Here is a 22196-nt window from a genome sequence, read left to right on the forward strand (position 1 = left end):
CATCTTTATATTGTTTTAAATGATCAGAAGTTGAAAACCCAAAGACAGATAATAGACTCTGATATAAAACCAAGAAAAGTTGCATTTGTCGTGTTTGAAAAGCAGAACCGAACAAATCTAAAAAGAGAGAGAATAAAAAATTGTCTTCCAAATTTGCCAGTGCAGAAGAAAAAAACTATGTTGTCACTGTTTTTATTTTTATGAGCCGCATTATAGCTGTAAAACAGTCTAGTTTTTATGTATAAGTGATTTGTTCTGTTGTTGGACAATAGGCCACTGGATCAGAGAGCATTTTGAAAGTCCTCCAGAGCTGCACAATTGAATTTAGTCACTATTCACATGAGAGTAGCGTGAAATACACAAATGGGCAGACGTTCCAAAACAAAAGCACCACATTTGGTTTGCATGTATACAGTCAAATGTTGAGATTTCCTCTGTTACAATTAGATCCATTCAACTCTATTTTTGTCTGTTTTTTCGAAGAGTGAATGTGGCAGTCGTGCAGATAAAAGTCCCAGGTTGTGTGTTTCATGATGATTTAGCTGCTTCTCTCAAGTGAAGTTTAGTGGTCCATCAGGTAAAAAAAGTGAAGAAAAGGCTGTTTGTTTGACTGTCCCGCATTTAATGTGTACAAGAATTATAATTGTTGAATGACTGATACATGTTTTATGACTGAAGTAGAAAGAATCTGCCAAGATCAAAAAGGCAATATTGAATCATTGTTTTTACCATAATAAATGAGTACGATATTCAAGTACAGGTATAAACCATGACACTGCCTCTCTTTTTGCAGAAAGTTTGAAAACTGCTGTTGTGAAGTACATGTTTAGTTGCTTTTTTTATTTTGTATTTTATTTTAAAGCTATCGCTTCTGCTCTTTCCCTGACTGCCTTTTTCCAGTGTAAAACCTGTTGTATTATCCTAAAATGGCTTTAGAATATTTGCACAGTGACATTAAAAGTTTACATTTTACAGTAAATCCTTCTCAACAGTGAAGTGTGTGTTGTGAAATTAGTTTTCCCTTCAGGGATCAATATGGTGCAGCAGTTCAGGTAAACAAACTGTCTTCCATACATAAGACTGACATTTCAAGGTGTAACAACTTTATTCCTCTGTATGATTTAGTTGTGGCTGAGTTGGTAAAGTCCCATTTCAAATTAGGCAGGTTCAGTTGAAAACATGCAGCCAACCAGTTTTTCCCATTATAATCCACTAATCAGTCAACATACTCTCATAAGCCAACACACAGGTGAGATTCTCCTTGTGAAGGCAGTCAACAAAACTGCATGCTTGGCTAATCTGAAAGGGTTTTTTAAATACAGATTACATAATGAAGAAAAGCCATATGGAACCTTTCCTGCCGTCCATCATCAGAACACTTAAAAAAAAAAAATGCTTCCATTTATAGTTGTGGACAATTTACATTATGAACCAGTAGTTGTACTGAAGTACACATTTGCAGTACACTGCAAATATGAAAAGTATGCTGAAAAGAGTATTGAGTACTGTTTTCAACCTGTAATAAAACTATAAGCATATTTGCCATTTTACAAAAAACTGTCTTTGGAATGACATAATACATGTCTCAGGGTGTATCTTTACATTCAGCTGCATGTGTTTTAGCGATTTGAAGTCCTTCAACTTTTCATTATCGAGTTGCGTTTGGCTTTCTTGCGCTTCCTTCTTGTCACCAGTAAATGTCGCTGTGGGCGCAGGTGAGGTTTGGCGCCTACCGGATACCGTCGCCGCCGGTCCGCTGAAGGAGAGCAGTCCGTCCATTCTGCGGTCAGCGTGCCGCTGCTGAGCTACTCCGAGAAAACATGGCGAACGTGGTGCTGGAGTGGAAGACTTCAGCCGGTGACTCGGAGCCGCAGAGCCGCCCTGTCCTGATCCTGGGGCAGCAGAGCCACCTGCAGCAGGCCAGCTGGAACCAGGTGAAAGGGAAGCTGCAGCCGGTCGTCAGCAAAGAGGTAACCGACCGACCGCGAGCCTGGGCTCGCGCTTCCTCCATGCTACCCGCGGTTAGCACAGGCTAACGCAGCTCAAACAATCACATCGCAGGATTCATCTACTTTATTATAACACAGTCTCAAACAAGCTTTAACAGCCTCCCGTAAGAGGTTAGTTTGATTCTTTATTCATGAAAAATAAGTGATAAATCGAGCTTTAAATTCACGTGTTTATTTACTGTCAAGTAGTTAATACATTTTGTACTCCTGCTATCTGGTGATTGACCTGGGAGCAGATTGTGGATAAATTCCGGTTTTACGAAATTTTTTTCATTCAAACATTATTGAAGTCAAATAATAAACGGGTTTTTTATGGGTGCAATGTAAAAAAAATTTACATCAGAATAAATACAAAGTCTGTGTTTTAAGATAAATTGAATGCATCCTTACTCTTAAGGGGGAGTTTTTTTCCCATCTACAAGGCTATAAACAGCAGCCATTTCCGGACTTTGGGAGCTTGTACTTCCTCTTCTTGCAGGATTTAGTTTTTTTACCATGGTGTTACTTCATGTTATTGTGCTGACCCAGCTGAATCACAGTGCTCCTGTGAAGGATCAGAGGTTGGACTCAGACTTAATGGACCACCAGCTTGGCTTCTTCTGCAGCTATTAGCACTGTGTAGTGGAAAGGCTTTAGAGAGGGTTGTACAACTGGGACAGTTAATCTGTAAGGAGAATGAGAGGTTAAAGAATTTTTTTCTTATCGTGATAGTTGTTATTGTTAATATTTGAAAGGCTTAGGAGCTCTCAAAAATCACTAACTTAAATTGCACTTATGGTACGGACCACTGGTCCAGACTATCAATCCATAACCACTTTATCAAACTAGCAGTCTTTATCAACCTCTGAGTCATTGGCTGCTGGAGTTGATCCCAACTGACAATGGGGGGAAAAGAAAGTACACCACCAACAGGTCACCAGCCAATCTCTGGACAAACACTGAGATTTGATCTCAAATTCACTCTTGATTAGAAATTCAGAAGCACCAATTTAGCTAATAAGCATGTCTAGAAGATGTTCAGAGTCGAGTTTGTTTTGCTCCTGCATTGTAATGTTTAACTGTTGAATGAAACATCAAAATAAAAACCATGCTAGTCCTTAATTCTTTATCGATGCTTTGAAACTGTTGACACTTCTTAAACAATGCTGTGTTCTGGCCTAGAAGCAGTGCATTTGATATGTAATACCTGGTGGTATTTTTTACAAACTGCATGAACCACCAAGAGCTTAGAATATTAAAACAGAGTCAAAATGGCAGCAGAAACAGTGGTTGCTCTTATCAGCTTTTCCTTTTGGGGGAATTCCTCAATGAAATGAAAAGGCGTCACGGTTTGTGAACAGAACTGTCTTTCTTGCAAACAGTGTCGGCCCAGTTACATGGCTCAGTTCAGATGGGAGTGGTTGTATTTCCACAAGTTGACTTTACAAGTGCAGGAATCGCACATACGGTCAGTTTGAATTCGCCAAATCTTGACAACCACACATGTCAACACGGTCTCCTGTTTTCTCAGATCTGGCAGGCAGCTCTCGGTGCTTTGAACCCAAACCCCACCGACAGCTGCCCTCTGTACCTCAACTATGCTGCGGTGGCTGCCCTTCCCTCGCGGGTCAGCAGACACAACAGCCCTTCTTCTGCACACTTTGTGTCCCGCCTGGTCCGCTCCTGTCTGCCTGGAGGGAATAACCGCTGTATTGTGGTCAGTTTTCATCACTACTGTTTGTTTTCCCTTCTTTTTTTTCCAAGTCCTTTATTCAATCTCAGTTTTTATTGAGGTGAGGTGTTTGAGAACAGTTTATGCGACGGAGCAGATGTGCAACAGGGAAGCTGTTCTTTGTCTTTCAGAGTCCAGGCAATCCAGTTTGGGTCATAAAGTGCTGGAGTAAATACTATCAGTCTCAGGTGTTGCTTTCCTCTCCAGATGGTGTGTGAGCGTTCAGATGTGTTTGCGTCCGCCTGTGCCATTGCCAGAGCCTTCCCCATCTTCTCTCGCCGCTCCGCCTCCTCACGGAGAGCAGAGAAAAAGCAAGTGACCGTGGAGTTTCTAATTGTTGGACAAGACAGCAATCCTCTCAGCGCTGGTGAACTTGAGGTGATGCATCGTTGTCTTTGTGATCACTGTAGAGCGTTCAACCTGCAGTCTGCTGCTTTGACTGCAAGTCTTCTCTTCCATTTAGTGTCTTTCCAACGTTGCTGACGGAGTACGGCTGGCAGCGCGCATTGTGGACACACCATGCAATGAGATGAACACAGACCACTTCCTCGAGGTAAGAGGGGCAATTTGTTTATATGTTTCTTTACTGTGGCCAATGTTATTATAAATATCTTCCAAGCTAGATTCGCAGCTATATCAAGCTCCACTGTGTTTTTATGGACTAACATCAGGATGTGTAGAGGTAATATAATACAGTAATATATACTTTACTGTAAGGATTGTGTAGTACATCCTAAGTGAGAGAAACCCGAACAAGGCGAGTTGTGAAATATTAGTTCCGTAACTCTGTTAACATTTGTTGCAAGAACATAATGTTTAAAACGGTTTGATAATAGGTTAAATACAACTTGTCCATGTTAAATGAAGGAAGTTAGAATAAAGTGTTTCCTGTTTATCTTGTTACAATGACTTAATTGCAGCCTTTTATTATTTTGCTTCCAGGAAATCAAGGCTGTTGGGAATGAAGTTGGAATCACTCCAGTCATCATTCGTGGAGAGGAACTGAAACAGAGAGGGTTTGGAGGTACAATGTTTGGAACCGCCTATTTATTTCTACAATAAGCCAATAATATGACAGCAACTTCATATTTGTAGTGTCTGGCCTCTTTGGTAATTCTTTTCACTTTAGAGGTTATTTTTTTGTTTGTTTGTTAATTTTTTTTGTTGTGGTTTAGATGTTTGTGTAAGTGTCCGTCTCAATTCTAAAGATTATAAAATATTTGAAAAATGAAACTATAATACCAGCCCACAAAGATTGCTTTCAGTCAAATCCTCTGAAGTGATTATTGATCATTCTGATGACTCATCTGTTACACTTTGGCTCTTCTCTGTCAGGGATCTATGGTGTTGGAAAGGCAGCAGAGCATCCTCCTGCATTAGCAATCCTGAGCCACACACCTGATGGTGCAACTCAGACAATCGCGTGGGTGGGAAAGGGCATCGTGTACGACACTGGTGGACTCAGCATCAAGGGAAAGGTAAGACATATTTTACTATTTTAAAGCAGCTTGAAGTCCATATTAAACCAATTAAGGATAGTCATGTTTCAAGTAACAAAACGTAATCATTGATGGTTTTATCAGTTTATTTTTTTTTAGCTAAATTTGAATAAAAATAAAAAAAAGAAAGCTTCATCTTTCTTGAAGTACTGCACAACTTCCTCTCTGCTGCCTGAAGAAGAGCTTCTCAGTTGTTCTCTGGTGTCAGTAATCTGTGACCGTGCACTGTCTGACACGTGTGATCTGTTAAAAGGCTTTAAGTCTTTTCTCAATAATCCGTTCAAGTTGCTGATGCCTTCTTGATCTAAATAGCTTTTGTGAACGTAAAAACACGCTGAGGGATCAGTCTAAAGCTCGACTGTGAGGGACCCCAGTACGAATCCTACTTACAAAGGAAACTAACAAAATCGTGCAAATTACATTTAGCTGCTGGCGACTCTATAAAAGGAGATCATGCATTAGAAATCTAATCAAGTGTCAATCTCTGAATAACTGCTGCCTTTTATTTCTTGTAGACGACGATGCCCGGCATGAAGAGAGACTGTGGCGGAGCTGCTGCCATTTTGGGAGCTTTCAAAGCCACAATCAAACAGGTGCTGTCACCATTTCACTTGTCCTCCATGAGCTACCATAACTAACCCTTTTCACCTCACTTGACTACAGTCTTATTTGTCTTTTTTTCTTTTTTTCGTTATCAATTTTTGGTCAGGAGAAAGTTGTGAACACATAATGTATGTTGGTGTCCTTCTGGTTGAGCATCAGTTGACCAGCCAGAGAGAACATTCTCCAAAATTACCATTGGATCAACACAGAAAATCCAATTTCAGAAATAAACTGAATGTCTCTGAAAAGTTAAAGTTACTCCACCAGAACAAAAATTTGAAATATACTTCCCATAAAAGGTATCACTTCTGCACAGAGAATAGACCAATGCACGAAAACAAGACCATTACCACTAATATCCAAACAGCAGTTGCCTAAATCCGTCACACCAAAGTCGATTTGTTTACCAACAAACTGGAATTTGTAGCCATCAAACAGTTCATGTTTCGCTGACTGCCTTTCATCTTCGGAAACCTGCATGCTTGGGTTTCTGGGATATCAAATATGGAGTAGCTCCATCGAAAATATCAATGGTTGACTGATTCAGGCCGGGAAAAAAGCCAGACTTTCTCAAAGAACGAGTACTGAAGCCAAGAGTATAGTATTAAATATGATGTAACTGATTATTGATGGTTCACACAATATCTCGGGAATCTTGGTGAGTTTCCGTGGCGGTAAGACGTCAACAAACCCGGGGATTTGTCCCAGAAATGTAAAGGCTGGAAATTCGTGTTTGTACGAGTGTATAGACGAATTTCCTTCAGAAAAGTATTGACAACATGTTAGAGATGTACATCAACAACTAAAACTGGGTCCTAAATCTTTTATTTTTCCCGTGTGGATTCTGGTAGAGTAACTTTATCTGTTTGGTCGGCTATTTCAAACTTTTTGATAATTGTCTAAGTAAACAAAACATTTTAAGCATTTTGCATAACTGATTCATTATTATAACCTGTTTGTGGAAAATGGATTTAAAAAAAAACAAACATCTGACCTTATGAAGTAATATATTTTGAAATCCAATAAATAAAAGGCTTCATATTATTTGTTTTAGCTTTATTGTATTATTATTCAGTATGACTGAAGTCAAGCTATAGTGAGATTCTACCTTTATTATTATTATTATTAGTCATTATGAAAATAAAGTACAGCTGAAGGAAAGCTGCAGTGTTCCTCATATACTGTGTAAACAAATTGTCTCTTCATTTCAGGGCTTTAAGGATAACCTCCATGCAGTGTTTTGTCTCGCAGAGAACTCAGTCGGGCCCGCTGCCACACGGCCCGATGATATCCACACTCTGTATTCTGGAAAGTGAGACTTGTTTTTAATAATAATGCATCATTTGATATGGGATTTATCTGAAGCGGGGTCGAATTACATGTCTACAGTTTTGCTGTGTCATCCTTGCTGGGATGGTGCATCTGCCCGTAAACTGTGCCTGAGATCATTTTACAAGCCAAATCAACAGGAGGGACTGGGAGCCTGAGCCGAGGTGTAAAGTGTGTTTAATTCCTTTTTTGCAAGGACGGTGGAAATTAACAACACTGATGCAGAAGGCAGGTTGGTGCTGTCAGATGGGGTTGTGTATGCGAGCAAAGACCTCTCTGCCGACATCATTCTGGACATGGCCACACTGACGGGGGCACAGGTTGGTGACTGTCACTGAACAAGTTAACAGACTCGGTGCGACTGCGAGGTACTCATCTTTTTTCTCGTTCGTGTTGTTCAGGGAATCTCGACTGGGAAGTATCACGCCGCTGTGATGACCAACAACGAGCAGTGGGAGTATGCGTGCGTGCGTGCCGGCCGCAGCAGTGGAGACCTGGCTCACCCTCTGGTGTACTGCCCCGAGCTGCACTTCAGCGAGTTCACCTCAGCTATGGCCGACATGAAGAACTCTGTCGCCGTGAGTAAACCCATTCCTGAATCCCCACGGCGAGGTGCTACAAGCTGGACGTAACAAGAATGTTGACAACTGAAGTGAAAACTTGATATGAACGACGTTCACGTGGTGGTTTAATTTAATCGATGAGGGAAATCTTTTTCACAAATAGTTTAAATTTAGAAATTTCCACATACATGCATTTTAAAGAGCTGATGAATCCCACCAGCAGAAGTGATGTAGTAGTTTAACCCTACACATTGCAAGTTCCCAAAGTCACAAGACTATGATTCCTTTCTTCTACTGTTCCAATTTTAGGAAGCCCACAAATCTGCCGGCCGATACAATCCCTCTCAGCCTATGTTATGAACACATTTGGATAAACGCAGCAATGCTCTAGTCGGAGCATTGCCTGTTCAGGCTCCACCTTACTAGACAGACGAGTGTGCAGACGGGGCTGCTGAAGATTACAGTAATGCACTAATGTTTCAACTACAATGACCACCGGTTGTTCCTCTGAGATTTGATTTTAAACCGATCAAAAACTGAGACAATGCTGGGAGAAAAATAAAATGTTCTGTAATGTTTTTCAAATCTGACAGCACGCACATTTTTAGTGAAGAATATTGATTTTTGAAACAAAATACTAAACCCCCCTCCCCCGTCTGATCAATTTAAATCACATTGGAAAGCTTCAGCTGTAGATCAAGAAGAATGTGCTCCTGTGAGTGACCCTGTAGCTTCTTCCGTTCCGGTGCGGGTCCTGATATGTCTTAACTTGCTTTGTTGTTTGTTTTTCCTCGACAGGACCGGGAGAACGCTCAGAGCTCCTGCGCTGGCCTCTTCATTGGTTCCCACCTGGGCTTCGATTGGCCTGGTGTCTGGGTCCATGTTGACATTGCTTCTCCAGTTCATGCTGTGAGTTCCTGAAGCTTTGATGAAGACAGAACTGATGTGTGCAAATGGTTTACTCTCTTGTTCTTTGATCTTGGAGCACATCAGGGAATAATCCTCGGTTTGAAAGAGGACGTTTGGTCGTTTACAGCTTCGCAACAAAATGTATTTGAGGAGTCGTGTGAGCCTCATGTTTGTCCATAAAAGGCTACATGAACTGATTTGATCTACAGAATCCATAATTTAACTTGTTGATAAATATTTTATATTTAAAGTCAAACAGTAATATGAGGTTTTAAATATTTTGTACTATTTCTTAGTCTGAACATTATTAAATGTGGCTCATGCAGCCACCTACATTTAGTTCACTGTTCTTGCTTCATGCAGCAGGTTTGACGAGATGTTCCTGAACTGTTGCAGAGAGTTGAACTGAAATAACTGCTTGCTCCCGACAAAGAAAATTCAATACAAATTCCGATGTGATCCTTCAAGTGCGGGCTAAATGAATTGTAGTTTGGCACAAAGTTTTTTAGAGGAACTACACTAATAGCAACAGCAGGCTTTGTGGTGTGTACTGGAGCTACTTGCACGTGTTAGTTGAGATTCTTGTTTCAATCACTGAAGTGCCAAGCTGCTGGAACTGACCCGATCTGAAAAGGGCTGACAGTATTTATTTACCTCACTTCCTGAGTGTGACGTCTTTATTGTGCTTTGTAGTTGTGCTTTTATAATTTTATGACCCGTTTGTGTCCAGGTTGTTTTAGTCACACTCCCAATTAGATCCTCTCTGTTATAATCATCCAGAGAGTCATGTGATTTCTCTGTTAGACAGATGATACTTGAGGTACTTCAACTGACTTTCTGTCCAGAGAAACCAGTTTCTATTCCATTGTTCCTCATTCATTGTAAACTTCAGCGTTGCCTCTGAAGGTCAGAGCAGATGATCATACAGGCTGATTACTCCTTACTTGTCTTATAAGCTTTGTGTTCCACATTTTTCATAATGTTCCTGCAGGTAATTTACTGAGACACTTTTCTCACCTTGTGATTCCGCTCATAAAGAGAGCTCAAAGTCCTTTTCACTCTTCTTAAGCTTCCTGTTTGTGTTTCTGTACTGCCTGATTTTAACGGCTTCACTCAATGTAAAAAGGAATTTGCCTGGTAACATTACAATGTACTTTTTTGTGTCCTCGCAGGGGGAGCGTGCTACAGGTTTCGGTGTTGCCCTGCTCATGGCTCTGTTCGGTCAGGCGTCTGATGACTCCATGCTGAACCAGGTGTCTCCTTTAGGTGCACCCAGCAACATGTCTGAAGACCAGATGGAGCGTGACTGCAAAAGACGACGGCTGGTGTAGACGACGGCTCACTCCCTGAGCCTGACTGTCACCACCCATACCTCAACTGGTGAAACAAGTGCTCGCTAAAGGATTTAAATCAGTAAAATTTATGATTATAGCTGATAAATACCTGTGAATCAGATGTGGTATAAATGACTGATCACACTCAAGCCCTAATCTGTCCACATGACTCGGCACAGACTGCACTGATCACCTCTGTAGCTTTTTCATTGTTCATATATCAAAATCAAATGGTTCTTCTCAACACTTCATTCAGGTTTTCAGCAGTAGGTTTTCTTCTTTGTTCATATTCAACTTATGGTAGTTTCAGATATTACCTCATAAACCTTACTTTCATATATTATCAACAGGACCTGTTTTGAAGTGGATACTTTATGCAGATCAAAGATTACGCCGTACATGTCTCTTTGTAAGAACTGTTGGCTCCATGTCAATGAAACTGGATGTGTTTTTGGTGACCACTCTGTATTCACCCTGTGTGGAGTAAGACATGTCATGACCTCACTGTTCAGAATTGGAAGTATAAATCAAATTACTGCTCAAATGAGCTGTTTTTCCCACCCTTGTGACATTCATGTCGTCCTTCAATAAAGGCAGTGCCAACAGTCTATTGTGTGCACCTTTCTCTAAACCTTTTTAAATGGTCTCTCCACCCTTTGGTTACCTGTTGTTCTGCTACACCTTTGGTCTTAACAGTGATAACTTCCATTTCTTAGAAAATATGATCAATTAACTACGTATTTCCCAATACATCACTGACACTATGTCAGGGCTGAAGGGCCCCTAAACTACTCATGGCTATGTTTGACCCTGCCTCACACTGGTTAAAGCCACTAGACTGAGCATCACTCCGTCAAGATGACTCGGGGTGATAAAGAACTGAAGAACAGGTAAACATTAATGGAAGTTGTTTTGTCAAAAGTCAAGGCCATTATGCACTGGATAGACAACCTGTGAGATTTGACTCAACCATGACAGTGGTGTCAACGAAATGTCTTATCGGAATTACTCGGGAATGCCATCATTAAATCAGGTTGTATTTGTACAAACATTTTAGAACAGTGTTGTCATGGTGCCGTGGAAGATAAGCCAAAGGACTGATGGTCTCATCCCCCAAATGAAACCCAGTCTCAAAAACATGAAATATGTGCCCGTTAAAGAGTATTTTTCAAGCAGTCCTTTATAAACTATGTGAAATATGTTAAAAGCAAACAAAAGAGTTTTTCTCTAATCTGGAGCAGTGAGACAGATATCCCGTCAGAGATTGGAGAGGGAATCTGCAACCTGGTTTTATTCTAAATATTAGGCCTCAACAGTCATGTGCAACAAGTCAATTCATCATTTTGGGTTTCAGTCACATGTTGATATGTACTTTTTGCAGTGATTGTGGTGAAGTGACTGTAGACTTCCTGGTGAAACATGTGACTGTCCTCGTGGTCACGTGACAGTTTCTTCCAGTGTAGTTGACAGTCTGCAGTCACTCAGCAGTTACCTTCCAGGGTTTTTTCGTGTAGTTTTCTGCTCCTGTCGGGACGTGTGAATCCTCCCCTGCTCCTCTCTCACCGAGGCCCCGCTCCTCCGTGTCTCTCATGGCTCTCTCCGCCGGGTCCCTGCTGCTCCTCTCGGCCGGGCTCTGCGTCGTGTCGGCCGGCGTGTTTTTCCAGGCGAAGGAGCCCTGCTACGTCCGCCAACCGAGGAAGGACGGCTTTGGAGTGAGGTAAAGTCCACAACACACCAACACGCTTTAATGCAAACTTTTGTTTGGGGAAAAAAAAAAAATCTACCAATAACTTTTACTCAGTAGCTAAGCTGCTAATTTTAGCCGTTAGCTTCGTTTAATGACACATCAAGTCACCACGAAGCAACACGAGCCGTAACCCCGATGTTATGGACAAAAGTGTTATAATACAGACTTGACATGTTTCTGTGCCTCAATAAACCGATAAAGATGTTTTCTGCCTCTCAGGCTGAGAGAGAACCAACAGAGGAGAACGTTGATTTCTCAGTTCCTCAGGGATTTAAAAATAAATAAATAAAATAAAATCATTGTTCCTACTTTAACACTGCAGGGCAAGCCAGGAGTTAAAATCTGAAATCTTAAGTTACTTTATTGTTCAAATGAACACAGTGAATACACAAGGACACTCAGATTCATGTCTACCGGCTGGTGTTTGAATTGTATAAGGGAACTGGGGGAACCCACAGCTAAGCCACACATGCATGAACAGAACGACCTCTAATCTAGTGTCAGTTCACTGTGAGGCTGGAGCCTGAACCACCACACTCCTCTGACACCCAGAATGAGTGGCTCTATTTAATACCCCAAATGTTTTGGGGTTTTTTTTTATCGCTGAAAAATAAGTAAGCACTTATTTTAAAAAGTTACTATTCAAACTTCAGGTTCACCATATAGTATTTTTAGTAAAGAATTACTTAAACAACAAATAATCATCCTGAATCGGATAAATCTGCTGACTCATTAAGTTCTCAAAGTGGTGTGACATCAGACCTGCATGCTGTATCTTTAAAGAGAAATTGAAACACAAATGTAAAAACAAACACTATTGCATCGTTTTGCAGACCAACATGGTATGTTTAAGTTTTAATTACTTCTCCACATGATGAACCTCATGGTTCCCCTTTCTCTGTTAATTTCTATTCCTTTTTAAAGTCTAATGAATTGCATTCTACTTTAATAACTCTGTGAATGCACGTAAGAGTTGTTCTACAATGTTTCCATTTTTCCTCATTGATCTTGAGTTGCATTTTTTTTCTTCGTCCTCTTTCATATTTCATTTGTGGGTGTGTGCGTTGTTGTGCAGCTCTTTGTGACACTGGTTTAATGAAGTGGTTTCTGATTTAAATTGAAATCACCTCTAAAACTAAGGAACTGAAGAAAGAAGAAGCATGGGTTTGTTAAAAAAAAAAAAAAAAAAAAAAGTAACGTTAACCAGACATAACAATTCCGACAGGCTTCTTTAGTACACTAAAAATAAAAAATAAAAGCATGAGGAAATGAAACAGAAGTGTGAAAAAGTGCCACTGATGTTCTAGTTATATTTATACTGAAGGAAACTTAGAGAAGCCATTTTATTTTCAGGAGTTGAGTTTTCTCTGATTGTGTTGACTCTCTTAGTGCCCATGAACCCACACATCAGTGTGATCACTTGATTCGGAGGTCATGTACACACAGGCCATTGTGATCCATCAGAAGAAATTCACTCATTGAAAACGTTTCACCAACTTTATTGTGACTGACGGAAGCTGCAGAGCACAAAACTAATAATGGCTCCGTCCACAGAACTGAACCGCGTCCTCATGAGTACCTAAATGTGTCTGATTTGCCCGAGGCGTGGGACTGGAGGAACATCGATGGCGTCAACTACGTCAGCACAACCCGCAACCAGCACATCCCCCAGTACTGTGGGTCCTGCTGGGCTCACGGCAGCACCAGCGCCATGGCAGGTATGACTGGGTAACGGCTCAGACAGTCATCACAGGACTTCCTCATCCTCTTTTGCAGCGACTTTAGCGAACAGAGACTGATCTTTATTACTCGTGTGATGTATATTTTTCAGATCGCATCAACATTAAGCGTAAAGGAGCTTGGCCCTCTGCTTATCTGTCGGTCCAGCACGTGATTGACTGCGGAGACGCGGGCAGTTGTCACGGTGGCGATCACTCCGGGGTCTGGGAGTACGCCAACACCCATGGGATCCCAGATGAGACCTGCAATAACTACCAAGCTAAAGACCAGAGTAGGTGTCCCGCAGTGGACGGAGCCATGGTTTCAGTTCCAGTCCGAGTCTGATGTGTGCATGTTCTGTGTGTCTCTCTAAAGAGTGTAAGCCCTTCAATGAGTGTGGCACCTGCACCACTTTTGGAGTGTGTAACATTGTGAAGAACTACACTCTGTGGAAAGTGGCCGATTATGGAGCCGTCAGTGGAAGGGAGAAGATGATGGCGGAGATTTATGCTCGGGGACCGATCAGGTTAGCTACGTCTATATCATTTCATCGCAGTCCGTCTCACTTGTTTGAATTAGGTTCCATTTCAATTACGGTTTACTTCAGGATTTACATTCATTCGCTCACACGGAAGGTGAAAGAAGAAGACCTCTAGCCTACACAAAGCTTTAATCACGACACTGAGGAAGTCGAAAGTCTATTCTTTAAATTTGACAAATTCATGACAAGAATCACCTTTTCTTGTTTGTTTTCTGTAGCTGTGGGATTATGGCCACAGACAAGCTGGACGCATACACTGGAGGTCTCTACTCCGAGTTCCAGGATGAAGCTTTCATCAACCACATCGTGTCAGTGGTTGGATGGGGCGCGGAGAACGGCGTTGAATACTGGGTCGTACGCAACTCCTGGGGAGAGCCATGGGTGAGTCCTCTTCTGGCACAGAACTTAATGTGATGATAAGATATGTATATATATTGTATAAATTAAACCACCATGCATTGTGTAAGGTTTACAAAGTTACATGCGTTTTTTGTTTTGTGTTTCTTGATATGAAAAAGATTTTAAACTAAATGGAATACTGCCATCTTGATTGATAATGGCAAATAAACCAAACGATAAAAGTGATCAGACTCATGCCTCTAAATCCTGAGTAAAGAAACGGCACAATCCCCATCAAATAAGTAAGAAATCCCCAATTCTAAAGAGTACGGACGTAATGTGATATATGACCATTTCAGTTGCTGCGACTGCAGCCATTTGACAGCTGCAGTACGTCTCTTGATAAGATGACATAAAACATTTAGAATTTTGCTGATTTCTGTATTAAGTGGTCTTGACAAACGGGCTGTATCCGCATGTTACAGGTTCAAATGTTTAACGTAGCGCCACACAATTATAGAATTTCCTTTATAATTCTCATGTAGCTCCAGATCGGATCACAGCTCACTTACAGGGTTCAGACTATTTTCTTGACACTTATACGATACCTGGAATGAGTTTAATTTAGTCAAAATAGATCAAATTTTGTGATTTCTTGGCTCAACTGGTCAATATGAATATTTTGTTTCCCGTCTTGTCAGGGTGAGAAGGGCTGGCTCAGGATCGTGACCAGCGCCTACCAGGGAGGAAGTGGCAGCAAATACAACCTGGCGCTGGAGGAGGACTGTATGTACGGAGACCCCATTGTCCCTAAATCCTACCTGTAGGGGAGCTCAGCACTGTGGCAGGTCATCACTGCACGCTATCCCGCCTTGCTGTACGACGTGTGAGGAGGCTTTTAATCGGCTCGTGTCGAAAAGGGAACATATTCAGGTTTTATAATTTTTTTGTTTTTTAAGATTCTATTGAATAGATGTAATCAGTGCCACGGTCATCAAGCTGGATACCAGACTTGTACTCCTGACTGTTGAACAGTCAGAAGCTTTGAAATGTTATCAGAGGAATGAGAAACGGTGTGTCGGAGGACGATTGACGTAGAAGCCATCGAACACCCTTGGCCAAAGAATGCAGTGATAAAATTGTCCCACACTGCTGCTGCAAGGTGAAGAATTTTCATGGTGTGCTTTGAGGCCACTCCCAATATCACACTGTATGGATTGGCTTCACTTTCACTAAACTGGAAAAAATATGTACGTGCCTTAAAAATACTGTTTGATTTCAGGCTGAACTATGAACACCTGAGACATATTGCACATGTCGACATTTTTGCTGATTCAAACTATGAGAATAAACACAACACCTGAAAGTGATCTCTCACGTCTGGACATTTATAATTACACGGGGCTGTGAAAGTAACTTATGCACATCTAAAATGTGATTGCATGTATATCGTAGTTTGTATTAGGATATTTGTAATGAGATTTGAGTGTGTATGGAAATGTGTTTTATGCTTGTGCACTGGGATTTGTGTGTGCTCACAAGCACCTTGAAGAGTCTTGTTTTTCAACTTTTCGGAGGTGGAGGTGAAGACAAAGGCCCCTTTGTCACTTATAACACCGGGTTTTCTCTGCCCTCATGGTGAACTTGCAGATTACTTTTGTCAAGCGAGCCCCCAGCAGGTGATGCTGTTTGAAATCGGTCAACAATCAACAATCGCGGATTAAAAGGAATAAAAAATTAAAGTCTGACCACAGTGAGCCAGCCACATCAAGGACCAATCTCCATCAGAGCAGAAAAACCCACACCAATCTCAGTCTGCACATAAACATAACACATGCGAATCTTTCTAAGCACTAACAAGTCATTGCACTACTATAACCGCTCCCAAACTCAGTGGAAATAAAATAGAGCAATGTGTATAATATGTCGGTCATCATGTTGTATTGGTCCCAATGTGTATGATGCTGGTGGCACAAACGTAAAGACAATGCATTAGAACATTATCAGCTTTTATTTTAAAATGTCTCAAACAAACATAAAATATAGAAAATCAAATATACAGGTGGGGAAAAAAAAGTAGCTGCATCTTCTGAGGTTCCTCTATGAAGTCTGACCTCAAGTCACGTTTGTCTTCGCGTTGCCTCAGACATTCACCTCCGCTCTTTTGGTTGAACTGAAAAGTCCATTTCCAAGCTTTGCACACCAGGCAGAGCCTTTGGCTGTCGCCGAGATGAGATTTGTCTCCAGGTACAATCTTCCACATAAACTATTTCAGTGTCAAGTCCATGTCAGTTGATCATGATGAAGTTTGACTTGCAATGAGCTGTAAGACAAACCACACGGTCATCAGTGCTGCAGGAGCATGAGAGGACGTTTAACTGCAACTGATGAGGAATTCATAGATTCTCCATTTTAGATTCTCATGAGAAATCAACTTTTGTTTCCTGTGACTGTTTGTAGTCACTCACCGATAAACTCAGCCACGGGGTCGTTTTCTCCCTCTGTGCGGATTGTTCCTGCGATGCTTTCATTCTCCAGGATGGGCAAGAAGAGCTGAACAAAGTCTGACGTGTAGGACGGAGCGATCACATCCAGCACCTTCAAGAGAATCGGTTCGGATCGAAGCTCAGCATTAGCAATCGAGATTAGACACAGAGCTGCAGCAAAGTTCCTCTCAAGCATGTTTGGTTAGTTAACGGGCAGGGGAATGTTTGGGTACACTTGAAATATTTAGCTTTGATGGAACAACTTTACAACTCATTTATTTTGATGCTTGTGGTCAAATTTAATCCAATTTTTACTTTCATTTAGTTCCTGCTTCTGCTTAGCGGCAGGTAGGTCAGAGAAACTGTTGAAGTCAAAATGGAGCGACAGACTTTCATTTCCCTTTTATCAGTGTGATCACGAGAGCGCTGAATTTGCTTATGCTCGAGATGAAAAGCAGCCGTTACCTCGGTCACAAAATATCGGATGAGGGAGATATCTGTGTTGAGTTTCTCCAGACACTTTCTAATGTAGCCAACGACGGGCAGGACGTAGCCACGGCTCAGCAGATGAACCATTCGGTCCAGAAGAGTCTTCTTCAACTCCAACTACAGAGGCGATGAAGGCTGTTAGCGGCACCATTAAGACACACACAAGTTAAGCGAGACACATTGGGAGTCACACAAACACACACACACCTGCTCCATGACGTCCAGCTGAGAGTGCTCCGTCTCAAAGAGTTTGATGAGCAGCTGGAGGACCTGCGGGTGCAGCAGCTGGTGGCATGTGCAGATCTGATGAGAGGAAAACGTCACGTTTAAACTTGGCTTCTGTCTTAATGCGTCGCATAGACTTTAGTGTGGTCACGATGTCATACCTCATCCAGTAAAGCTAAGTGGACGGGCGTGTGGTCAGTCTGGAGCTGGAAGTACCGCGGCTCAGACACCGTCCAGTCCACCCACTTCAACACTCCCATCGCGACGACTGGGAACCTGAACACAACAGCAGCTGGTCACGGAGCAGCCAGGAAGGAATTCTAACTTTTACCGATCATAAGGCAGTAATATCACCAAGTGTTGGCTCACTGCCTCCAAATTTGAACTAATCAACTTTATTCTGTTATTCAGTTTGAGTCATACAATGAAGGAAACAAACAAAAACTGCGCATCACATTTTTAGAGTACTAACATAGTTTCAGATATTGGGAGGGGGCGTATATGTCTTTCATTCCTGTGGAGCCCAGTAGAGTCTGCGTTTCACTCACCGGATGCATTGGTACAAAGTACCCAGCTCAGCCACCAGCTCTGTCGCTCCTTTGTTTTCATTGCAGCAGAGGTTGTGCACCGTCTCGATGGCCTTAGATGTCGACTTCAGCTCGTCTTTATTGATGTTGACTCGTTTGTTCTGGATTGAGTGGAAAAAGAAAAAGAAAAAGAAAAGATGATTTTTAAAAAAATAAATAAATAAAAATTTAAGAAAAGCTTCAAGTTGAACCAGAGGATATCAGGACAAGCATTACTTGGTACATTGCAGATATAGTATCAGTCAGGACATAAATACAATTTTAGAAGAAGAAAATAGAGCCAAGTAAATAATAAACCATGTGTGTATAAAAATCTTATAATAATGTTTCAGTTGTAGAAAGAGGAGCAAAAATGTGAAACAACTACACAACTTATTTGCACCGCTGATTTGGAATCAAGTTACAACCAGCATAATTTAGTTGACGTTACCTTTTTCCACGTCTCCACCACGCTGGCAGCGTAGGCCAGAATGTGGATGTATTTATGTTTGTGGTCTTGGTTGATCTTTGACCCAGGTTTGAAAAGTGACTGCATGAAGAGGTCCAGAAAGGCAGGCACTCTGATCTACAGGCAACAGAAACGGATTTAAACTATGAAAAACAAGAAAAGCTTCTGGATGAATCAGCAGTGTGAACGCAGGCGAGTCCTCACCAGCTCCACAGGAGGAGGGTCCATGCTGCTGAACATCTTGAACAGGACTGTGATGTCGGCGGGATTCAGAGCTCCTTTGGACAACATTGCTCCCAGCGCTTGACAGGCTCGAGGGTAGGCTGCTGCAGTGCCGAGTGCGAGGGTGATCTGACTGGCATCGTGACCTCTGGGACACACACTTACAGGTTAGCACCAGCAACCATTGTCCTCGTTGTATTTACACCTTTCTGGATGATCACCGCTGTTCTCATCCGTGTTTCAAGAAGGATTAATACCTCTACACCATGATTTTGTCCCTGCATTCACACACAACCAATTGCAGTTACACCATGACGACATCGAACCGGTTAACCTCTGCCAAAAGAGAAACTACCTTCCATGTGCAGACTTCTGCACTTCCTGTCCAATCCTGCGAACAGCTGAACCTCCCTGTTCTTCCTGAGCGAGGATGGACATCATGGCCTGAGCGAAGAGGTAAGTGTGCTCGCCGTGGCAAACCATCTTCTGCAGGAGAGGCGGAGAGATTCAGCAAAAATGTGGGTTTATGCAGCGAAACACAGACACAAGTTTGTCCCTTTCAGAATCAGAATAATAATAATAATAATAATAATCCCATGTGTATATTTTCACTCCCTTTCATACTGTCACTGCAACCCAATGTGAGCGAAGCATGAAAGAGGACGGATGAACAGCTGGATGTACTAATGATGGACCAGAGAGTCACCACATGCACCCCAACAAAATAATGCTACAAATCAGAACAGCTTCTTTTTCCATTCAGCAAAAACATCGAATTTAATTTTTTTTTGTTTCAATCTACTGTACGATAAGATCAAATCTGCAGCAACTTGACAGCATGTAAGAACTTATCGGTTGTGCAAATGTTCCATAAAGACCCTAAAACACATTAAGAATGATTTAAAGTGGTTAAAAAAGATTTTAACTATGCTACATCAAAAGTGTTTTTCGTGTATGGTTTATACAACAGAATGGTAAGCCTCACAGCAAATTCTGGCAGGTTCTTCTCCAGGTTTTCTTCTCCTCCGTCGAGCAGCGTGGCCAAAGACGTCCGTAACACCCGAGAAAAGACCTCCAGCTGCTGACAGGCCGTGGACACGCTGGTGATCTCTCCCTGGTAGCCGGCGTCTGAAATGAGCTAAACACACAAACACCCAAACTGAAAACAACCCGCACACCAGTCCCCCGCTGCCAACTGTCATCAATGGAATTAATACATCTCGCTAAATTAGACTTTTAGATTATTTTAATTATCGCCCAGTTTAATAGAAATACCCATCGATCCCTAAAAGGAGAATATACTTAAATTGAAACGTCTCAATATGGAACAAAACTGAACATCATTATCATTCTAAGGGTAGACCCCATGACAGAGCTCATGTACTGGTTCATGATTACATTGTACAAGTTTAATAAGTGACTGGTAAAGTGTGGAGGTCATAGTTAAAGTACCTTTACTGTGAAGTTGAGCATTAGGCAGTCCGGATGAGCTTCTGCCAGCTTGTAGAAAAGATCCCTCCACGTTGTGTGAGCAATCATTTGCTCGAGCCATGCGGGAGTCTATAAACACGGGAATCTGTTCATGAGAATCTCAATTCCCTCAAACTTTGGAAAGCCTTGAGTTTGTGTTGTGCATTCCTAAAATGACTCCAGTGCCGAGAAACCTCACCTCTCCCTCAACTGTGAAGATGGAATCAGCCTTCTGAGGGTCAAAGTGTTTTATCAGGAGACTCTTGAGATGATTTTCTACTCGTTCTTGGACCTGAGCCGGCTCCACCCCTGCAGTCATCGAAAACAGAATTAATTTAGTAAATCTCACTCATTTGAGTCTTTCTGATGGAACAAAGAGACGTCTGCTGCCACTGACCCATCTGGATGAGCCACTCAGCCAACAGGTTCACAGTCTGAGCCACAGCAGAGTAGTTTTCAGACAGAAGCTGGATCACATGTTCTGGAGAGCCTCCTGCCTGAAAATACCTGTATCAACAACAACATGATGATCAATCATCTGTGCTGCATGTCGCTCATTTGAGTTGCATTTCTCTCATTCAGAAATGTTGTGTTGCACAGTGGCATTAAACTCCAAAACTTTTCCTCCAGTCAAACAGGGACACACGCGCTCACGTTTTGAGAGTGTTGAAGATGGCGGGCTCCATGATGTAATCCCTGCTGGAGAATTTCTGCAGACAGTCTTCCTGGGTTTTCCCATCATTTTCACCTTCAACATAGCCATCCTCCTGAAAGACACAGAGACAGTTCAGGTACATACATGACCAGTAATGACTTACCCACATATATGGATTTCATGTTTTATATTTTTTCATTCTGGGTTTGGTACCATTTTAATAATTTTTTATATTTTCAAATACATTTTATTAAAGAAATTACACGTTTATGATTTGCTCCCTCCTACCACGAGGGGGAGCTGTACCACAGTTTGAGAATCAGGTCAAGCTCATTGTTTATTTTAACAGCCACAAACTTTTGACTCCAGCTCCATGCTGGAGTTCAACACCTAGAAAATATTTGTCAAAAGACTGAAACTTACAGACTTTTTATAGGTCTGTTTGGTGAATCATTGTGTTTGTCATTCTCCTTAATCAACTGATTAAGTTCAGTGTGTTTAATGTTTTGTAGCTATCAAAGTTCACCTCAAGATCCTGCCAACGATGAAAGAAAAAAGAAAATAGTTTCCTGTAATAAAAGCAGCAACTTTCAGTTTGTAACAGCTCAAAGTCCCTCTGACTTTTTATTGTATAAGACGTCATTAGATTATCAGTGATGCAGCATCGGGACGTTGCTCAGGAGTTTGAGACAGCTCAACTGTTCAGTGTGATGATTATTACACAGCGTTCTCCTGGTTCTCCTATGAAGTTGTGCACACTTGATGATAAATGATAATAAAGCTACTGTGGTTTTAGGAGTAAGGTGAGACTTCCCCTGCACGTCCAGCAGCAGCAGCAGCCGTGTGCAGTTAGCTTGTAGCTGGCTAACCAAACGGCTGTTCCTCTGTGAGCTCAGATCGTGTAAGAGAAACGTGAGGAGCTGACAGCTCAACAGATCTGATGGAGAATATTGCAGAGCTGAAACCAGCAGGAGCACCAGAGCTAACATCGGGCTAACTGACGACACCAACAGTCAGACAGCAACAAGTCTCCCTCTCACCAGGTGTCCCTCCACTCCCTCCCAGTCTCCTCCTCCGCTGTAGTACTCCTCCTCCATGGCGGCGGAGACACTGGCGAGGCGAATCCTAGATACAGCGACCCAGTTTCAAGCGATAAACGTCGCCGTTGTTTTGTTTCCTGCGCGAAGCCGTTAGCCTGTTAAGCTAACCGGCTAACAACAACGGGAGGAAAATGGCGACGCGATGACGTCAGCGCAACGCCACGCCTCAGGCTGGCGGGCTCCGCCTCCTAAAACATGACCTGCAGTTTGG

The 22196-nt window shown here is 42.0% G+C and overlaps 3 protein-coding genes across 3 annotated transcripts; 2 read left to right on the forward strand and 1 right to left on the reverse strand.

Annotated features, from left to right (window-relative positions):
• Positions 1 to 1646: 1646 nt before the first annotated feature.
• Positions 1647 to 10565, forward strand: npepl1 (aminopeptidase like 1). Its single transcript, XM_080460981.1, has 12 exons — positions 1647 to 1970; positions 3520 to 3705; positions 3928 to 4098; positions 4184 to 4273; positions 4663 to 4744; positions 5056 to 5198; positions 5735 to 5812; positions 7034 to 7134; positions 7348 to 7471; positions 7553 to 7729; positions 8513 to 8623; positions 9796 to 10565. The coding sequence occupies exons 1-12, from the start codon at positions 1821 to 1823 to the stop codon at positions 9952 to 9954; spliced, it is 1572 nt and encodes a 523-aa protein (XP_080317107.1). The 5' UTR covers positions 1647 to 1820; the 3' UTR covers positions 9955 to 10565.
• Positions 10566 to 11313: 748 nt separating this feature from the next.
• On the forward strand, positions 11314 to 16221 carry ctsz (cathepsin Z). Its single transcript, XM_080461593.1, has 6 exons — positions 11314 to 11674; positions 13259 to 13422; positions 13536 to 13715; positions 13799 to 13949; positions 14183 to 14345; positions 15005 to 16221. The coding sequence occupies exons 1-6, from the start codon at positions 11547 to 11549 to the stop codon at positions 15128 to 15130; spliced, it is 912 nt and encodes a 303-aa protein (XP_080317719.1). The 5' UTR covers positions 11314 to 11546; the 3' UTR covers positions 15131 to 16221.
• A 76-nt stretch (positions 16222 to 16297) lies between these two features.
• nelfcd (negative elongation factor complex member C/D) lies at positions 16298 to 22114 on the reverse strand. The gene is made up of 15 exons (XM_080461594.1): positions 21926 to 22114; positions 20885 to 20997; positions 20628 to 20737; positions 20430 to 20539; positions 20213 to 20320; positions 19746 to 19898; positions 19116 to 19246; positions 18743 to 18908; positions 18521 to 18655; positions 18052 to 18191; positions 17665 to 17779; positions 17486 to 17581; positions 17255 to 17395; positions 16772 to 16901; positions 16298 to 16626 (listed from the first exon to the last, which is right to left on the reverse strand). The coding sequence occupies exons 1-15, from the start codon at positions 21980 to 21982 to the stop codon at positions 16592 to 16594; spliced, it is 1740 nt and encodes a 579-aa protein (XP_080317720.1). The 5' UTR covers positions 21983 to 22114; the 3' UTR covers positions 16298 to 16591.
• Positions 22115 to 22196: the final 82 nt, after the last annotated feature.

This window comes from Lipophrys pholis, assembly GCF_963383615.2.
Source record: "Lipophrys pholis genome assembly, chromosome: 4".
Classification (NCBI taxonomy): Eukaryota; Metazoa; Chordata; class Actinopteri; order Blenniiformes; family Blenniidae; genus Lipophrys; species Lipophrys pholis.

What these genes read in the sequence shown, in the direction of transcription:
- npepl1 (XM_080460981.1), top strand. Translation starts at nt 1,821, where the DNA reads ATGGCGAACGTGGTGCTGGAGTGGAAGACTTCAGCCGGTGACTCGGAG. An exon ending in TCAGCGCTGGTGAACTTGAG is followed by an intron (nt 4,099 to 4,183) that starts GTGATGCATCGT and finishes TCTTCCATTTAG; the next exon opens with TGTCTTTCCAACGTTGCTGA. An exon ending in CCACACTGACGGGGGCACAG is followed by an intron (nt 7,472 to 7,552) that starts GTTGGTGACTGT and finishes CGTGTTGTTCAG; the next exon opens with GGAATCTCGACTGGGAAGTA.
- ctsz (XM_080461593.1), top strand. Translation starts at nt 11,547, where the DNA reads ATGGCTCTCTCCGCCGGGTCCCTGCTGCTCCTCTCGGCCGGGCTCTGC. An exon ending in AAGGACGGCTTTGGAGTGAG is followed by an intron (nt 11,675 to 13,258) that starts GTAAAGTCCACA and finishes CTCCGTCCACAG; the next exon opens with AACTGAACCGCGTCCTCATG. An exon ending in TATGCTCGGGGACCGATCAG is followed by an intron (nt 13,950 to 14,182) that starts GTTAGCTACGTC and finishes TGTTTTCTGTAG; the next exon opens with CTGTGGGATTATGGCCACAG.
- nelfcd (XM_080461594.1), bottom strand. Translation starts at nt 21,982, where the DNA reads ATGGAGGAGGAGTACTACAGCGGAGGAGGAGACTGGGAGGGAGTGGAG. An exon ending in AGCTGGACGTCATGGAGCAG is followed by an intron (nt 17,396 to 17,485) that starts GTGTGTGTGTGT and finishes TCGCCTCTGTAG; the next exon opens with TTGGAGTTGAAGAAGACTCT. An exon ending in TCCGATATTTTGTGACCGAG is followed by an intron (nt 16,902 to 17,254) that starts GTAACGGCTGCT and finishes ATTCTCTTGAAG; the next exon opens with GTGCTGGATGTGATCGCTCC.